Source organism: Aspergillus affinis (genome assembly GCF_023601865.1).
Source record: "Aspergillus affinis strain CMG 70 chromosome Unknown NODE_77_length_175834_cov_85_933294, whole genome shotgun sequence".
Lineage (NCBI taxonomy): Eukaryota > Fungi > Ascomycota > Eurotiomycetes > Eurotiales > Aspergillaceae > Aspergillus > Aspergillus affinis.
The window spans coordinates 81,365-99,226 of record NW_026515858.1 but is presented as its reverse complement, the minus strand read 5'-3'; the positions used below and the strand labels follow the sequence as shown (position 1 = coordinate 99,226).

At 52.4% G+C, this 17,862-nt stretch overlaps 7 protein-coding genes across 7 annotated transcripts; 5 read left to right on the top strand and 2 right to left on the bottom strand.

Moving 5' to 3' along the window:
- Nucleotides 1–687: 687 nt before the first annotated feature.
- On the bottom strand, nucleotides 688–2,142 carry KD926_010136 (Rab geranylgeranyltransferase BET4; the record flags this gene model as incomplete). The annotated part of the gene is made up of 4 exons (XM_053102650.1): nucleotides 688–1,058; nucleotides 1,120–1,708; nucleotides 1,767–1,877; nucleotides 2,023–2,142. The coding sequence occupies 4 exons, from the start codon at nucleotides 2,140–2,142 to the stop codon at nucleotides 688–690; spliced, it is 1,191 nt and encodes a 396-aa protein (XP_052953903.1).
- A 215-nt stretch (nucleotides 2,143–2,357) lies between these two features.
- KD926_010135 (WD40 repeat domain-containing protein) lies at nucleotides 2,358–5,147 on the top strand (the record flags this gene model as incomplete). The annotated part of the gene is made up of 2 exons (XM_053102649.1): nucleotides 2,358–3,360; nucleotides 3,541–5,147. 2 exons carry the CDS (start codon nucleotides 2,358–2,360, stop codon nucleotides 5,145–5,147), a joined length of 2,610 nt encoding a protein of 869 aa, XP_052953902.1.
- Nucleotides 5,148–5,607: 460 nt separating this feature from the next.
- KD926_010134 (uncharacterized protein) lies at nucleotides 5,608–6,245 on the top strand (the record flags this gene model as incomplete). Its single annotated transcript, XM_053102648.1, has 2 exons — nucleotides 5,608–5,888; nucleotides 5,960–6,245. The coding sequence occupies 2 exons, from the start codon at nucleotides 5,608–5,610 to the stop codon at nucleotides 6,243–6,245; spliced, it is 567 nt and encodes a 188-aa protein (XP_052953901.1).
- A 375-nt stretch (nucleotides 6,246–6,620) lies between these two features.
- On the bottom strand, nucleotides 6,621–9,219 carry KD926_010133 (WD40 repeat and Utp12 domain-containing protein; the record flags this gene model as incomplete). The annotated part of the gene is made up of 2 exons (XM_053102647.1): nucleotides 6,621–8,589; nucleotides 8,666–9,219. The coding sequence occupies 2 exons, from the start codon at nucleotides 9,217–9,219 to the stop codon at nucleotides 6,621–6,623; spliced, it is 2,523 nt and encodes an 840-aa protein (XP_052953900.1).
- Nucleotides 9,220–11,798: 2,579 nt separating this feature from the next.
- KD926_010132 (putative transcription regulator BDF1) lies at nucleotides 11,799–14,487 on the top strand (the record flags this gene model as incomplete). Its single annotated transcript, XM_053102646.1, has 3 exons — nucleotides 11,799–11,896; nucleotides 11,970–14,085; nucleotides 14,143–14,487. 3 exons carry the CDS (start codon nucleotides 11,799–11,801, stop codon nucleotides 14,485–14,487), a joined length of 2,559 nt encoding a protein of 852 aa, XP_052953899.1.
- Nucleotides 14,488–15,418: 931 nt separating this feature from the next.
- KD926_010131 (uncharacterized protein) lies at nucleotides 15,419–16,743 on the top strand (the record flags this gene model as incomplete). Its single annotated transcript, XM_053102644.1, has 3 exons — nucleotides 15,419–15,754; nucleotides 15,839–16,374; nucleotides 16,452–16,743. The coding sequence occupies 3 exons, from the start codon at nucleotides 15,419–15,421 to the stop codon at nucleotides 16,741–16,743; spliced, it is 1,164 nt and encodes a 387-aa protein (XP_052953898.1).
- Nucleotides 16,744–17,001: 258 nt separating this feature from the next.
- dph3 (CSL family zinc fnger-containing protein) lies at nucleotides 17,002–17,336 on the top strand (the record flags this gene model as incomplete). The annotated part of the gene is made up of 2 exons (XM_053102643.1): nucleotides 17,002–17,196; nucleotides 17,277–17,336. 2 exons carry the CDS (start codon nucleotides 17,002–17,004, stop codon nucleotides 17,334–17,336), a joined length of 255 nt encoding a protein of 84 aa, XP_052953897.1.
- Nucleotides 17,337–17,862: the final 526 nt, after the last annotated feature.

The window sequence follows — 17,862 nt, the reverse complement described above, 5'->3', positions numbered from 1 at the left end:
TTTAGATGGAATGGAGGGAAGTCCCAAAGCCACCGGTGGAATGGGCCAACTGAACGAGGGGGAAGGGCGAAAGAATTTCGATTCGCCCCCGAGAAAGGAGCCCCGTGAGATTGTATGCAAGTGAGCGAAGGTATTCTTTTTTTTTGTTTTTTTTTAGGATGTTAAATTTCTTGGGGTCCAAGAAAAAGCGAAAGGAACGTTGGAGGAGAAAGACGGAGGAGGGAAAGCTTGGCGGCTTCTCGACCGTTGCCATCTTTTGTTTACTCCGTTTTACCTCTACACTATAGCCATGGCCTGATCGCACGGCCGGCCCTTCAACACGCAATCCGCGGGTCTCCTGGTGTTTCTTTCTATACTTCGTATTGTCCCTTCGCTTCTCTCGCCCACAGAGCGGAATTGACATGGATTCCCAGTCCCGATGGCAATCGTTTTAAACGCCGCTGTGGCCACTTGTTATTCTGAAACATTTCCGAATTCCCCCTTCCCTCAGCCATGCAGCAGATCCCTAGGCGACCACGGAGTCTTTATCCCAACCGGTTTGAAAAGGCAATTATTCATCTCTTGCGATAACTTTAGTTAACATGTCGTAATTATCGTCATCTCGAATTTCTATAAGTAGATGGCGTAGACCCAGCAGCACCGCTATCATTGCCTACATCCTACATGCATCGAGGTAAGGGATGACCCTCACCTGCACAGTGATCGCTCGAAATCTAGCCATCGTCCCTGTCGCAGCGGGTCCAGCTGCTTCAATTCGGAGAGCCAGCCCCGGATTTTCTGCTGGTCATCATTGCTCATGCTGCCTTCCACCTTGGACGCCAACACCGTACAGTCGATCAGCGCCTGGTAAATGTACTTGCAGTCTTCGGCACCGTCCAGCATTTCTTCGACTTCCTCAATCTCTCGTCGGATGTACTCCAGCCGCTCGGGATCCGTTAGATTGGGAGCCATCGTCTGCCCCGACAGTGTCGGGTCGAAGGTGCACATGAGATTTTGGTGGTAAAACCACAGCGACTGATCATATGGGTCGCAAAGTGCGCGATGAATGAGCTCAAGCTCTACAGGACCATATCTCATTAGCCAATGCACCTGTGCGGATGGCCAACGAGGTAACCTTACCGTCATCCAGTATCTTTCTTCGTTCCTCGTCGCTGGCGGATTGCTCGTCCAAGAGCCGTTGCATGAGTTTCGTCCGATAATGCCAGGCAGAGAAATTCGACAAATTTGCGCCGACCATCTTCTTCGCATATTCGAATTCGGTCTGGGCCATGCTATCCTTGCCGGTCTCTTTCGACGTCAATTGCTCCAAGGTTTGCACAACAAAGTGCCGGTAGCCCCAACCATGGAAGTTTCTGCTATCTAAACTTAGCATCTTGCCGGCTAACGCAAGCTCCTCTTCCCATATTCTGCGAGCGACAGGCAGTGGAAGAAGGCGCTTGGCTTCGTCGAGCAGCCATAGCCGGTAGTCCCAGATCCAATAACACTTGGGAAAGCTGCGTAGGAGCGGGATCAAGAACATTAAATCCTTTTTGATACAATCAGTGATCTGATCAGCTGCAGAAACCTCCGAGTCGTTTGACAGTGCTCGTGAGAACTCATGCCGCAGAACCTGGCGTCGGTAGTTCCACACGGTGTAGTACTCTGGGTTTCTGCCCAGTAATTCGGATATTTTCTCCAGCGTTTCGGGTGTATACTGATGCTCTGCGATCTGGTCCGAATCAGAATCCGGCACAAGTTACACGCTCCTAGAAACAGATGAAATCTACCTTTCCGCGAACTAATTGATCAAGTTCCCGATAACTTTCGATTTTCCGAAGTTCTTGTTGGTGTGCCTCCTCGGACCGCTCTGCTTTCGCGCTGTAGCGGGGGATTCCATGCTACCGACCCAGCCATTAGTTAAGGGCGGACGAGCACACTTGAAAGGGGCCGGGGAGAGATTTACACTCATGGCGACTGGGTGGAATAGCGATTCTCCCAGAATAAAAGGTTATTGAACGATCAACGGGAGGGGAGCAGAAAGACCGACGGTCGCTGCGACGAGAAGCCGCTGCCACTTTCCCCATCGGGCACTGTCACGTGCACCCGCTCTATACTGTCCTTCTCTTCTCTTCTCTTCGCTCTCCTCGCTTCTTCCTCCATCATTCCAGGCAGTTTCGCAGTTATCAACCATGCATCATACTGATAGCAACACTCTTGTTGTTGGGGCCTAGTAAGGCCTTTCCTCTATCTTACCCATCAGCCTGGATGCTCCATTCCCTTGACCTCTGGGATACTCCAGAGTTAACTCTACATTTCATTTGTTACTCTACTACACTCATTGTTTTATCATACAGCCAGGACTGCAACCTATTACAGGGATGATACTTTCAGGATGCCGTTCATTACGCACACCAGATTCATCGTCAGATGGTAGCCTGTCGCCCCCCGAGCTCTTCTCTGGCACCTCCGAAGACGATGAGTCTGAGGCGTCTTTCGATCTCGCTTTCACTCCCCTGCCCCTGACAAGGCATCACGTTCGCTCCAAAGAGTATATTCGTACTAAGCTTCCTTATCTCTTCGATCTGAACATCGAAAAGCCAATTTCACCGCCCCCAACGGAGATCAATGAAAGACAGACTGTTGACAACTCACAACACTCCCCAATGGACAGACTACAATCTGCGTTTACTGTACAGACTCCGACGAGAAAACAGCAAACTAAGAGCAAAAGAGGTGCCGTTGCCAGCACAGCAGCAAGGAGTCAAAATGGACCAGGTCCAGTCTCGCCGGACAGGTTTATTCCCGATCGCGAATTTATAAACTCGCCGTCGTCGCCATTTCGTGTGGGCAAAGCTCCCCAGGAACTCTCGTCTGAAGAGAAAGTGTTGCGGCATCGTTTACCCGGAGAGGACCCTTTCATGCCCGCACGGCGCAGAAACCTAATAAGCAAACGACGTATTGTCTCGGGTCGCATGAATACTACTCGTTATGGCCCTCATCTTGTGAACGATCCGGCGATTATGCCCACTGGCAGGCACCACGGTTCGGCAACAACATCTCCTAGACAAGTAAGCAATGGGGCTGTGTGGCAAGTGGGTGGGAATTCTGCAGCAGTTGGGCAACAGCCTATAGCAGACTTTGCCCGTTCTCGGGTTGTTCTTGCGAGCAGATCGAATGCTCCTATATACAGTGCGCGATTTATACCTCATCTTGCATCCTCCGAGGACAGAAAGAAGTTTGAGTCGAGAGTGGCACTTGCGTTAGATATTGACCCAACAACGAGACTGCTGAAACAGTCCGAGCCCTGGCCTTTTCTCGGATCCACGCGAAGTCCGTTTACGTGGAAAGACAATGTTTGGACAAAAGCAGGACGGGAAAACTGTAGGTTCCAGTTTCAAACACTAACCATCAACGATACATATTTCCTCTTTTGTCCCATATAACAACCTTTTTTTCCTATCCGTAATAAATCAGGATGCGCAAACTGTTCACCGTGTCTGTTGATTTCTGGCATTTGTTATCCAGCATTGGCCTCGAAGCGCTAATTATACTGGATTATAGGGACCATAGGAGCATCAACAAAGGGAAAGGCAAGAGTGGTTCCGACTCGTCCGTTTCGCATTCTAGACGCACCATTCCTGCGAGATGACTTCTACTGCACCACCCTGGCGTATTCGTCGACCACTGGGGCTCTCGCAGTCGGCTTGAATCATCGCGTCTATCTCTGGTCTGAAGCCTATGGCGTACAAAATCCACCCCTCGGACCCCAGCATCCTTCAAATTATGTGACTTCCTTGGCATTTTCCTCAGAAAATGGCGGTAGAAGCATCCTGGCGGTAGGTCGACATTCAGGGGCATTATGTCTATGGAGCACATATGACAGGGAAGCGCGGTTTGAGCTTAGCCAACCGGACATGATCACATGCGTAGCGTTCAAGCAGACCAAAACACGCCGACTGTCAGAGCGTTTTCGAAATTATGAGGTAGACACGGAGGATCTAGCCGTTGGCGATGATGCTGGCAACATCTGGTACTACTCAGTCGAGTGGTCTGACGATCAAACCCGGGCCCACTACCACTGGCCGGGAACGATGGTCCTGATTGCTAAAATCGCCGCTCACACGCAGCAGGTCTGTGGCATTAATTGGTCACCGGATGGGAATATTATGGCAACCGGTGGTAATGACAATGTGTGTCTGATATTTGAACTCCACGATATCATCCCCGCGCGAGACCTAGGAGTCACCGCAGACATCCCAGGCGTCTTTCCTTCATCGGCTTCAGATGTCAGCCAACACCTTTTGGTCAGATATCCCCTCGTCAGCCACTTGCCTCCGATATGGGCCTATTCTCATCAATCAGAGTCGTTGTCAGCCTCCCTTCTCGTTTTCGTTGGGTCTGTTATTCACGGGGGTACTCGTACAACATCAGTCGGGCCCAATCGACAGAAACATAGGCTGGCTCACTCCGCAGCGGTGAAGGCGATTGCATTCGCACCCTGGCAGTCATCTCTTCTAGCCACCGGCGGTGGCTCAAACGACCGAGCCATCCATTTCTATCACGTACCCTCCGGGGCGTGTCTGGCTACTATTAATGTATTTGCTCAAGTGACGAGTCTTATCTGGAGCCAGACCCGCCAAGAACTTGCTGCAACCTTTGGGTTTGCACAGCCCGAGCATCCGTTCCGAATCGCAGTTTTTGCGTGGCCAAGTTGCGAACAAATCGCGGCAATTCCCTGGGGGCCATACGGGAGTAGCTGGGATGGACCGGAGAATGGGACCCATGGCGATTGTGGTCGAGCTCTCTGTGCAGTTAGCTACCCTGGGCGGCCGCCTCCTCGGGCATTCGGGGGACTTGAACACTCTAGAGACTCTTCAGCCTCTAAGGGACAAGGTCTTCGACCCAAGCGAAGGACACGAAATGCCCGGCGTACGCACACCGCTCAACGGGCAGCCGTGCGACCTCGAGCGAAGGAAGGGGGCCTGTGGTGCTCGCGTACAATGAATGAGGGATGTATAATCGTGGCGTCCAGCGACGAGAGCGTGAAATTCCACGAAGTCTGGAGCAACTCAACGAAAAGACAAACAGCAGTATTGGAGCCCAACGGAGGTGGGATTTTCGACGGACTGGAAGGATTGGAGAAACCAGGCAGCGAAATCATCCGGTAGACGGCATCATTATCACGACTTGGGAAGGAAGTGTCTGCGTTGTTTATAATCATTGGTATTAATATTCCTACCACTGAACAGAAAAAATATGTATTATAATGGTTCAAGGCAAGATGGAAACATGACGAAGTGCACCGTAAGTATAGTTCCGCGCTATTCAGACGATCGTCACCGCATGGAGACCGACGGAACATGGATCACCAATAGTTGCAGCCAGACAATTCTCCGATTCCAATAAATCCCACTAGTCGGGCTGCGGATCTGCCTCTGCTTCTTCAGCATGTGGGTATGATACTCGAGGTCTCGCACTTTGTTAGACATGACGATATTTTCTCTCTCCTTCATTCCCTCCACGGCCCCCACCTATCTCCGTACATACATCCAGAAGTACCATCCTCCATAGAACACAACACACCACACCATCAACGACCAACAACAAGATACCTAATTCCAATCCACAATGGTCTCCCTCCGCAACCTCCTCACCAGCGCCGTCGCCCTCACAGGCACCGCCGCCGCCGCAGCTTCCACCAACTCCACGCTAAACATCACCGTCATCGGCGCCTACAACAACCAATCCACCCTGGAATGCTGGGCCCTGACCCCTGGCTTCGCGCACTCCACGCAACCCGGCACCGAGCAGAACATGCTGCAGGCTATGGGCCCTGCGTCAGGAAACGTCTCGTATATGGTCATCCAGCCGAGAACTGATAACGGACAACACAATGCGCCGAGTGCTCAGTACGTACTATACCTACCTACCTACCTATGACATACCACGCCCATAAGCCCCTACTAGTTCCAGAATCCAGAGCCAAAGAACAAGCTAACCAGTCCCCATCCCATGGGGAAAACAAAAGATGGGTGATCTTCCTCTCTGGACTCGCGCACATCGCGCTCCCTCATTCCCCGCAGGAGGCGTATATCCGGGGCGGGAAGTACGGTGCAATCCTGGCGCTCGATACGCCGGACAAGAGCGATGGACATTTGACGGATTATCCGTCGGATGAGGAGACGGTGGCCGTGGAAGTGCCGTTGGCTGGGGTCCCGGGGCATCGGGTCTTGCATGGAGGTGGGTGTAGGGAGGAGATGTGGTGATTTGGCTATTCTAGATCAACTTGCTTGTCTGGGGGAGGGAATGATTGATGGTTGATTGAAATCTCTATATAGACCTGGTGTCAAGATGGATAGACGGATGCAGGCATTCATGAATATTAGTAGATACAGATTCCAAGGGAAGCCAGGGAAGAGAAGAAAAAAAGAAAACCCTGATCTATACTAGGGACCAACACCAAGACAAGATAAAAACACATGAATGCATAATGTATTCCTTACTTTTGTAGAAATCCAAATTGAGAAAAAATGATAGAGATAAAGAGATCAGGAAATAGGGCGGTCAAAAAAGAACATCAAAAAAGAAAAAGAAACAAAACCAAAGCAGAGAAAGATCAGGGTATAAATATCTCTAATCTATTACCTGGCCTTGTTCTTCCCCTTTCCTCCGCCGAACTTGGCCTTCTTGGACGGCGGTTGTTGAGATACGGCGGCTCCCTCGTCGTCCGACGCCTCATCCTCGGTGTCGGCGATAAAGTCTGCCATCGATCCCGCACTCTCCGCATCTTCGTCGTCCTCCTCGTCCTCATCAGGCGACTCCTCGGCATCCGAAGATCCGGCGGATTCTTCGGCCTCGACATCCAGCACGTTCTCGTCCTCGTCTTCTTCCTCCTCATCTTCCTCGTTGTCCGAATCGTCAATGCCCGAGTGCACGCCGTTCACCATCGATTCGTCCTCGTCGAACGTCTGGTCGCGGATCAACTTGGTCCGCGGCGTGGCGTTGGCCTTGTTCTCGGCGTCGCTGTCCTCCTCCTCTTCTTCCTGTCCCTCGACGTAGATGATGTTATCCTCGTCTTCGCTGTCCATGTCTTCGGCTCCGCTGCGGATGGACTTTCTCAGTCCCAACTGCGCATCCAGCATGTCAAGTTTGCCCTTGAGCAAGAGCAACGAGGGCAGGCTGGAAGAGCGCTGGTCCATGACCTTGAAAAGGGTCGACATCCGCTTCAGAAGCTCCGGTTTGCCGGCGAGAGCGCCTCCGTGGGCAACGCACGTCCATTGCACCCACACCAACAAATGTCCGTATCGGCCGGGGCGGGAGGAAATGCGCTCCGCCAGTTTCTGAAGGAGGGTGGCGGCAAGGGACGACTCGAGTCGCTGGATGGTGGTTCGGATAATAGAAGTGTCGCCGGTGTGGAAGCAGGACTCCAGCATGGCATTGTCGTTGGTTTTAAGAGACTGCGTCAGGACGGTGGACAGCGAGACTCCCGTGGGAACTGGCTGAACGGCGGCGCTGGGCTTGCCCGGGACGAGAGAGCCAATGCGGACTCCATCCTCCAGCTCGGCTTCAACGTCGATTTCTCCTGCGGTGTGGGCCCGCATAAGCTCGCCGAAGGAGGGCTCGCCGGTTTCTTCCTCCTCCTCGTTCTCCTGGTCCGATCCGGGGGCATTGTCCATATCAACGTCGCTGTCGGCCGCATCTTTGTGTTTCTGGACAGCCTTCTCCGTGGATTGCTCGGGCTGCTGGTCATCATCATCCGAATCTTCCTCCTCGCTGTCGGCAATAGAGGCGGCATCCTGCTTAGATTCTTCCATTTCCACGTCGTCCTCCGCAAAAGCTCCTGATTCCACACCCGCCTTGGTCTCGTCGACCTGGATCTCGCCGGCGTTCTTGGCTCCGTTAGTAGTCGCCGATCCAAGGATATGGGCGGATTGGGTCTTCACGATCGTCTTCGTGCCGGTAAATGCCAGTTCATTCGTCTCCTCGTTAAGCCACTTGATCCGCTCGAAAACGGGAATGGAGCCTCCTTCGGCAAAGGCGACAATCAGGTCGGAGCCCTGGAATTGCACATTGACCACGGATGCAATCGCATTCGAGCCTTCGGAACGAACGAGCTTGATGGAAGACTCGGCCCGCTTCGTGGCAAGCTGGCGCTTCGCCTTCAAGCTGGAAGCCTTTGAGCCCTGCGGCTCGGCGGGCTTCACGAATGGTCTCGTGAAAAGTTCAATTGTGCCATCCTCGGTCACAACAGCCAAAACTTGCTTCTCGATGGACACATCGGCCGATTTCTTGTCTGCGGCGGTATATAGGGATAGCGAGGACACTTCGTTCTCAGCGACCAGGTTCATGAGGAGTTTCTGGCTCTGGGGATCATAGATGTTGAGGAACCGGTCGTTATCAGAGGCGAGGAACAGTCCTGCCGCTGCGGACTCTGTAGAGGATGTGAGGATTGTTTGAATGGGGTTGCGCATGTCCGAGAACGAAGTAGGAGGCACGTCATTCTCCACGTCGACGATGTACGGCTTCTCTGATGCACAGATAACGGGAGGGTTCGAAGGGAGGGGGCGCGAAAGACCGGAGAGCACCGACGATGAAGGCATAGGAATTGTTCTAAAAGGAAGATGCTGGTTAGATACCCGAGCTGGCTGGGCAAGCAGAAGGTTTAGGCAACCGGGGAAGAACTCACTTCGAAGGCTTCCCGGTACGCAGATCCCACTGCACGAGTTTGTTGTCCCCGCCGATACTCCATCCCTCCTGGCCGGGTCGGCTGGAGGTGAACTTGAAATCCTTGACTCCCTTTTCATGTCCGCCCGATAGAGTTCCCACGATCTTGTCCTCTGTCGGGGAGTAAAGCCGGATGTCAGAGGCGCTCGTGCCGAACGCAACGACTACATCTCCCTGCTCGAATCCATCGGCGCCTCCATTGACACCGGAGTGGCGCTTTCTCTTTTTCTTGGGCTGTTCCTTTGGCTTGCTCTGATAGTAACCCCAGTCCAGAGAAGTCACCGTCTCCCGAGGGCCCAAGACGTGCTCACACTGTAGTCGGCCGGTATTCGTGTCGTGAATTCGAATATGCTGACCCTCCAGGCCCTGAATTACCGAGGCAAAAAGCGCTAATTGATAGTCCGACGGCGCAAACGACGCCCGTAAGATCGAAGTCTTATTCCCCACGTTGGCTCCGCCAGATACCGCGGCGGAGGAAGTTTTCGTAGCGGGCGGACGAGACACTCTCTTCCCCATTTTCGGCGGATTCCTAAGGCGAAATGGTATGAATTAAAAAAAAATAAAGTAGCCGGAAAGATGGCGATCCCCGGAGAAAACAAGAGAGATCTAGTCCGAGTTCGACTAGGAGCAACAACAGGAAGAAGTAAGTTGAGCTGCAGTCCGTCGCTGGACTCTTGGGCGGTGTTGAAAAAAAAGTTCTGTAGAAGCCGGCAGATGCGCTTGGCCCGTTTGGGATTAGCCGCCTGTGAACTTCCGCTCCGGCGTCTGCGTCTTATCTAATCGCCTCTGTCGACTTGGCTCTGGCCGGTCCAGTGCTGTTCGATCTATGAGATCAAACATGTCCTGCTCATACTTCCCAAATCTTGGGTTTGTCCTTGTACAACCGTTCTTGTTCTCTTTGGTTTCTTTATTTTATGTTGTCTTTGGTTTTAGTTTAGGCATTCTCAACCTAAAGAGCGCCTACAATACCAGCACCGTTTGCTTCTGGCTATTATGGTTGGTACTACTCCAAAACCCTGCCCTGCTCGGAGGTTTCTGGTTGTATGTAGGCATCTCTGCTTCCGTTTACCGCGCCTGCCTGGCTGACCGGATGACTGTGTGATGGACTGTTGACTCATAAAAATCCACAGACTCCGGGTTTCAAACGCTACATGCTTCAACCAGTAGTCTGTACTGCATACAAAGCGAGGAGTCATAAGGATGGGCGAGGCACGTTCGATTTGGCCAAATGTACGGAGCACCGTGCCGATGATATATATAGTTCCCTCGAGACTACTAAACAAGGGATGCGACGGGCGCCACCTGCGCATTATCTTGCTTCCCAGTAACTTGTACATATTAAGTTAATAGCGATAGATCAGACAGATAGTACATTGTAGTTGCAGAAAGCAAGCAAACAAAAAGGAATGCAAATCAGACAGAAAGATGAGGCTGGACCTTCTGTTTACTTGTGTATGTACAGCAACTGTAGAGAAGTTGGCCGGACAGAACCGGATTGGACTGGGCGGTGGAGGTGGTTGCATCAGTCCTCAGCGCTAATCCTATTGCGCTGCAAGGAGAGGGTTCAGGGCTTGAGCCCTGGGGTTTCCGCTGGTCAGCAGATCACCACATCCCGGATCGGGCGTTGTAGCAATCAAACCGGACCAAATAATGATGCAGCCCGTTCTATACCGACTGACCGCCATAAATGCCTAACAAAAAAAATGTTTGGGTATGTCATATCTGATCTCACCCAAGATGTCACTATCATGAGTGCAATCTCGCTGGTGGTGCCGTGCTTCCTATGGTAAGACCCACTGTTGGACAGTGGGGGAAAGTTGCCCAGTGCCTGGGTCAAGATCATTGGGTTCATTTTTATTTTTATTTTTTATTTTTGTTCCTTTTTTTATTCGATTTGATACATTGATAAGGCTGGTGCCAAAAAGTTGTTGTTGTGACCATGACCAAGCTGAAAGGTACAAAATCTTTTTTTTTCCCCCTCCCCTTCCTCCCAAGATATTCCCGACCTGGAAGACTTCTGGGACGAATGTACCCACATCGTGGATGGCGGCAGCCAATGATACCAGGGAGGTCGTAGAACGCGTCATCGTCTAGCCAATCAGCGGCTGCTAAATGGCTTGAACTAGAATAATTGGGATTAGCCCGGCCGATGGAGTTAGCGGGAGAGGGCGGACGAGCGCGACGCGGCCGTTCGTACTTAAGGATTCTAGCACCCCCTCCGATTTCCTCACTCTCTGTTTCTGGAGCTGAGCTGAGAGCTGCGCGCGGTCACGCCTACCTTATCCCCTTTTTTGCCGCTGACCGCCCTTGTCCACACCGACCACCTCTTTTCCCCTGGACCTTGACTTCACGCGTCCTAGTTCGCGTCGCGCTCTTAAATTCGCCCCCGGCCACCCCTTCCATCCCGGCCACTACTTGCAGCTTTGCCCCCTTGACCTTGTTATTTTTTATTTTATTTAATTTTCCCTTCTCTCTTTTTTTTTTTTTTTGGACCCCCTTTCCAAACCAAAAGAGCTTGTTTAATTTTCTGGCCTCAGGCACTCGGTCTGGCACGTGTGGAGATTCTCGTAATTTCCTCAGCCGCGGATCACCTGATCAACCTTTTATCTCTCCACCCCGACTCTTTTTCTTTTTCTTTTATTTTCTGTTGCGCTTTCTTTCTCGGAATCTCCCGCCATCGCGAACCTGCCGCCCGCTGAGTCACCACCTCGCCGCCCACGTGACTTATTCCTAGGCTGCCGCCTCTTGGCGATATAAATTCCTCCTTCCTGTCGCATTCTCCACTTCCGACCCGCGCTAATTCTCATCTTTCCTGTACCTTTCTAACGTCGCGCTGTCGCAGCCCTCTCACTGCCAAGACAACAGCGTTACTGTTGCTTCATCTGTCATCTAATCAGGGACTGTTTTTTGCTGCTCGCCGGTTACGAAAATTCGATTCATTTTAGTCTGTGATAGCGCAGAGATTATTCAGTTCTATTTTTGTTGTCGCTTTTAAAACCTCTCCGATAACTCAGGCCAGCTGTCACCTGCTTCGTTGCGCATTAGATCCTTTTGTATTCCGGTCCCCAACGCGGGCGTCATAATCGCGACCTCAAATGGCGACGCCGCCTCCAGAGGCCCCTTCCGTTCTTAAGGAGGAGAAGCCTCAACTGCCGCCGTCGCCAAATGGCGTATCCGATGGTGGTCCCACAGGGTATGCTCTTTTCTCTCTCTTTTGTTTGCTGCGTATGTTATGAGGTCACTGACATGTCTCTTTTTTCTTCCAGTGTGGAAACTCCCGTTACCGATGCCAAACCAGACGCGTCAGTGAATGGGACGGACAAGCCCGCGTCGCCAAAGCCTGCTGTAGTGAATGGCCACGGCGCAGATCAGAAAATCCCTCCCAATGGTGCCGACGCAGCATCGCCTCCTAAGTCCCCGGCTCAGACTCCTGCTGATGCATTGCCTCAACAAACCGCTTCATCCGAAGCAGCTAAACCTTCGAACATGGATTCTGCTGCGACCGATGATGTCACCAAAGAAACAGTCGGAGATAAGCCTACTTCAAGTGGACCGACCGCGCAGGAGCCTTCTAACGGCGCCAGCGCAGACAAGCCTGTCCCCAGTGACCCCGAACCCTCCCAGGATGTTGCGAAGCCGTCGGCAGAAGAACCCTCGTCTGGTACCAGTGGCGAAGGACAATCGCAGCAGCCTCAAGAATCTCCTTCGGTGAAAACTGAACTTCCTCATCACCCTCCCACCAGTGCCAACCCTGACAGCGCATCGAATGATGCTCCTGCCAGCAGTGCGCCGTCTGCCCCCCCCCTACAGACCATAGATCACGAGATGAAGGATGCGCCGGAAGCTCCGGCCTCTCCGACGAAAGTGTCGCGGGAGCGTGAGCCAGATCCCGCCGACGAGCCAGCCGCAAAGCGTACCAAGGTCGGAGATGAGGCGTCGGCGCCCGTGGAATTCAAGGCTCCGGAGCCCCCTACGCCCACGACCGAAGGCCCCGCGGAACGAAAAACCAACGGAAATGCTAGCATGACCAAGGTTCAGCACAAGTTCCTTTTGAAGGGCATTCAGAGCCTCAAGCGTATGAAAGACTCACGTTTCTACCGGGAGCCTGTCGACCCCATCAGGATGAACATCCCCCACTATCCCCAATTTATCAAGCATCCCATGGATCTTGGAACCATCGAGCGCAAGTTGAAGCACAATGAGTACAAGTCGGCGCAGGCAGTTGTTGATGACTTTGCTCTTATGGTGGGAAATTCTTTGCAGTTCAACGGCCCCGATCACATCGTTACGCAGGAGGGACAGAACCTCAAGGCCACCTTTGATAAACAGATGGTCAACTTGCCTAAGCCCGAGGAGGTCGAGGAAAAAAAACCCAAGAAAATATCGCAAAAGACCTCGGCTGCCCGTAGGGAGCCACGAACAAGTATTGGGCACAACCCCCCTGCGCGTCCGGCTGGTAACTCGCCCCAAGCAACAACCTTCGCGCTGGGACCGGAAGGCCTGCCGACTATCCGTCGCGATTCTACCACTGTGGACGGACGGCCTAAACGGTCCATCCACCCTCCCAAGCGAGATCTTCCTTACTCGACGAAGCCAAAGAAGAAGAAGTATCAGTGGGAACTGAGGTTCTGCCAGGAGCTGCTGGATGAGCTGCACAAATCAAAGCATTACAGCTACGCCGTGCCGTTTTATTTCCCTGTGGATCCGGTCGCCTTGAACATCCCGACATACCACAGCATCATCAAGAAGCCGATGGATATGTCGACCATGAAACAAAAATTGAAGACGGGTCAGTATGAGAACGCCAAGGAGTTTGAGCTTGATATGCGCCAGATCTTCAAAAACTGCTTCAAATTCAACATCGTGGGTGATCCGACCTATTTGGCGGGCCAGAAATTTCAGGAGATTTTCAATGAGAAATGGGCGCAGAAGGGCCGCTATTTGGAAGCACACGAGCCGCATCCAGAGCACCACAGCGCCGCTTCTTCCGACGAGAGCGAAGAGGAAGCTGAGGAAAGCGAGTCTGAAAATGAGAAGCTGAGTCTGTTGCAGAAGCAGATCGAGGAGATGTCGCGTCAAGTAGATGCCATTACGCAGAAGAAGAAGAAGACCCCTCCCGGATCGAAGAAGATTGGAGGAGGTGGAGGGGCAGGGGGAGGTAAAGGGAAATCCGCCAGCAAGAAGGAGGCCAAGAAGCCCGTCGCCCTCAACCCGGCCAAGAAGGACAAGAAGAGCAGCAGCTCGAAACATTCCAAGCCCGAAAAGCAACGCTTGCTCGGGTACCATGAGAAGCAGATCATTTCCAATGGCATCAGTAGCCTTCCCGATAAGAAGATGCAAGAGGCCCTCAAAATCATCCAGAGCAATGTTCCAAGTCTCAAGGTATGTTATTCCCTCTCTACCTTTATCTGGCAGCCGCAGCTAACCATCATCGAATAGGGCACCCAAGAGACGGAAATCGAGCTTGATATTGATGAATTGCCCAATGATGTTCTTCTGATGCTGTACAAGTTTGTCAAGAAGAACGCACCGCAGGTCATGGAAGAAGAGGAAGCGCCAGCCCCTGCCACCACCAACGCTAATCATCATGCTGCGCCTCCCAAGCCCAAGAAGAACAAGCCCATGAGCAAGTATGAACAGGAAGCTCAGATCAACATGCTGGAGAGCAACCTGTCCCGTTTCCAGGGAGGCGGTGGACGCTCGCCCGATCCGATGCCCTCCGTCGAAGCGAATGAAAGCAGCGATGACTCCGACGATGATTCTGAAGAGAGTGAAGAGGAGTAGATCCTGGCAGAGCAGTGCTCCGGTGAAGAGAAAACTGAGACACTATTCTCTTTACTACATCACTTTCATTCCTGAGCTATCATCGCCGTGACTAGCTGCGTGTGCTACCAAACGAAGCTTTTGTTGTTTGTCTTTTCTTCCTTTTTTTTTTTTTTAGCGACCCGCTTGGTGTTAGAAGATGGTCTTATCTACGCATCAGGCGCAGAAGATTCCTGTACATAGTCTTTCTTCTTTTTCTTCTTACCTTCCTCGAGTTCTTAACGCTGCGTCTGGATTTTCCACGTTCCGTTTGGCACTGCGTTTTCGGATCTTCGCGAAATCCCCCTATGTCAGCACACAACATAGTCTTTCCTATGATTTGTGCGTGGCTAACTGCCTTTCTCCGCCTGTTCTCCTTTCCCTTTTCGTTTGCCACCTTTTTCTCCGTCCTTAATTCCCCTTCCTCCCCTTGCTCACACGAAGGCATGGTGCTCAGAATGGGATACTCTGGGGACTGATACCTTGGGTTACTTGAAGTTTGAATGTGTCGTCGGTTCTCTGAGCAAGAGGAATCATCTGAACCCGCGAAGATGAAGCTCGGAATGCTTTTCCTTGTACCCCGGGTCAGCACAAGACGATTGATCCCTTTTTGCGGCGAGATCGTATCGACATGGTTTTCGGTGACAGGGAAGAGGGTTGCGATAGCACCAAGTGCATGTATGATTACGAAAGAAATGTGAAAATGGAAGCGAACAGCCGAAGCTTTTGTACTTTTAAGCATATTTTACAGACTCCAGCAGGTCATGTAGAGCAGGACTTGATAATGCTGAGTTTCGGTCATCGTAGCGGCGAGGATCGGCGAGTGATTCGGCGGTGACGCAGCCCAAACACGCCGGGTTCTGTTTAGTTCTCCGAACCCTTCATCTATCATCTTCCTTGCCAAGCCCCCAATATGATTCCACCCTGTGATCCGGCAATCTTAGAGAGCAATCCCCAATTCAAACGACTTCACCAGCATCTAACGACAACATTACTTCATCCAGATGGATCGACCCGCACCAACGATACGCAACCGGCTCGGAAAGCAGCCCTCGAAGTGCGTAGGCTTGAGAAGAACCCCCCCGATCTGGCAGGATTTGAAACCAAACTTAATAAACGATGCACGTCTGATAGCATTCTACTTGAACAGGAGCTGAAGAACTGTCGCATTCGCCATGCAAAGAAAGAAATCAAGAAGCAGACCCTCCGCAAGCTAGCTTTCGACCCCGACAGCGGAGTCTCAGATGAGGTGCGAACAACGAACTCAAAGAACATACCAAAGCGAAAAGCGTCTCTTGATCACCACTGACACGAACTACATCTATACCAACAGGATCGAGACCCCGTGGCCATCGTATCCCTCTACCTAGACTCCTCCCCCCGACACCTAGACATCGAAACCGACCCAGGCGACACAGCAACCGCGCTGACGCTACTCGCCCCGGACATCGACGCCTTCTATTCCAATCTCGCGGCACTGATCCCGCACTTCTCCAAGTGCCTATCGAATATCCTCCATGACCTGCGGAAGATCGCCAACGCGGGCGATCCCACGAGCTCGGGACAGTCGACGGAGCTGCCGACACGATCGCGGGCCCGAGGCCGTCTCGCCGTAGCCCGCCTCCCTCCTCTCTCGTCACGACTTGATGAGCGGGCTCGAAGCCTTCGACAACTACAATTATCGGAGATCCCGGCGGCGCGGGCCCGTATGGCCGCGACGGCTACGGAGGTTGTGGCGGCAAGGGCAGCCGTGATGGAACGGACTGTGGTGCTGCTGGAGCGCGCGAAACACGGGGCGTTGGCGCGGGCTACGAAAGCGAAGGCCGAGCATCTGGCTACAGTGGCGCAGGGCGTGGAAGGGAAACTTAGGTATGTCTGTTCGGCTGGTTCTTTGATATAACAGGGAAAAAGAGAATCTGAGCAGGGCTGATGATCAACCGACACAGCGTCATGAAATTGGACATTTCAGCAACGATATACACGCCCGAGACTGTCGCCGCGCTCGGTCGATACCGTCAACACCTGCAGGATACTCGAGAAGGGTTGGAAGAGCGCCAGGCACTCGCGCGGGAGGAGCTCAGGGCCTACGAGGATGTGGATTCGGAGGCCCCTGCGGCCAGAACGCGAAGTAAGGCGCATTTGGGATCGGGGCCGATGAGGGAGATTGCGCGTCGGTATGGGACGTTGCTCGATGAGATCGAGGAGGTGAGGTCGGAGATTCAGAGATTGCGGCGGTAGATGTTTTGATTAGCTTGTTGCGAGATACCCCTGTTGTTTATGATCCGTCAACAGATATGGGATGATAAGCCAAATACTCCTGCTAAGAACTGCTAAGAGCTGAACGCCACCCCGCAGTCACCTGACACCACCCGCCAAAAGTTTTCCGATAAGATCAAATCAAATCATCCCTCTTTGTTCTTAGACTAATATTCCACGCCCTTTCTTTTTCTTTTCGCTTGACCAGAAAGCCACCCAAAAACCTTTCCAAATATCAAAATGGCCGACGACGCTCTCTCCATCTATGACGAGATCGAAATCGAAGACATGACCTTCGACCCCGCCGTCCAAATCTACCACTACCCGTGTCCCTGCGGCGACCGATTCGAGATCGCCATCGATGACCTGCGCGACGGCGAGGAGATCGCCGTGTGTCCTAGCTGCAGCTTGATGATTCGTGTGATTTTTGATCCGGTATATTCCCCTTCTTCTTCTCGTCTTATGTCTTGTCTTGTCCAGCGACCGTTTCTAACATGTGCTTGTGCTGGAAATAGTCCGATCTCGCCCAGGACGATAAGAATGGATCGGCTGGCGCCGTGCCCGTGCAGGCTTAAATGATACGACCGGAGACGAGTGGATTTGTTTCCATTCGATTGAGATTCGGGGTTGCATATGGATTACATGTCGTGGGCTTGGTTTATGCAAATGCATACGCGCACTTGCCGTTGAAGTTACGGTATGGCGTCTTTCTCTCGCTACGCTACGCCCATCTATCGGGAGGTCAAGTGAAACAGCAAAAAGAATCCTTGGCTGGACGCCTGGGTCGTCGATCTGTCTGCTAGTGGCAACATAACATGGCTAAAGTTCGGGGCTGTCTCTGCGACAGAGTCTATCACCCCCGCCAGGGAGAGGGGTCGCAGAGTAAAGGGCGGGATGGCATCCAGACGTCCAGGCGTCTGGCCACTGTTCTCGGATATTGATCGTTCAGTCGAGGGGCTGTATCCTGCATCGCTTGAACCATGATGGAATCGGAGGGCTTGCTTTGGAGGGAATTGGCAGATTGATAAGGTTGTGATTGGAATTTCATTCGGAGTCGCTGATTCCCCAGGACAGCTGGTTGCTCGGAGAGAAGGATTTATA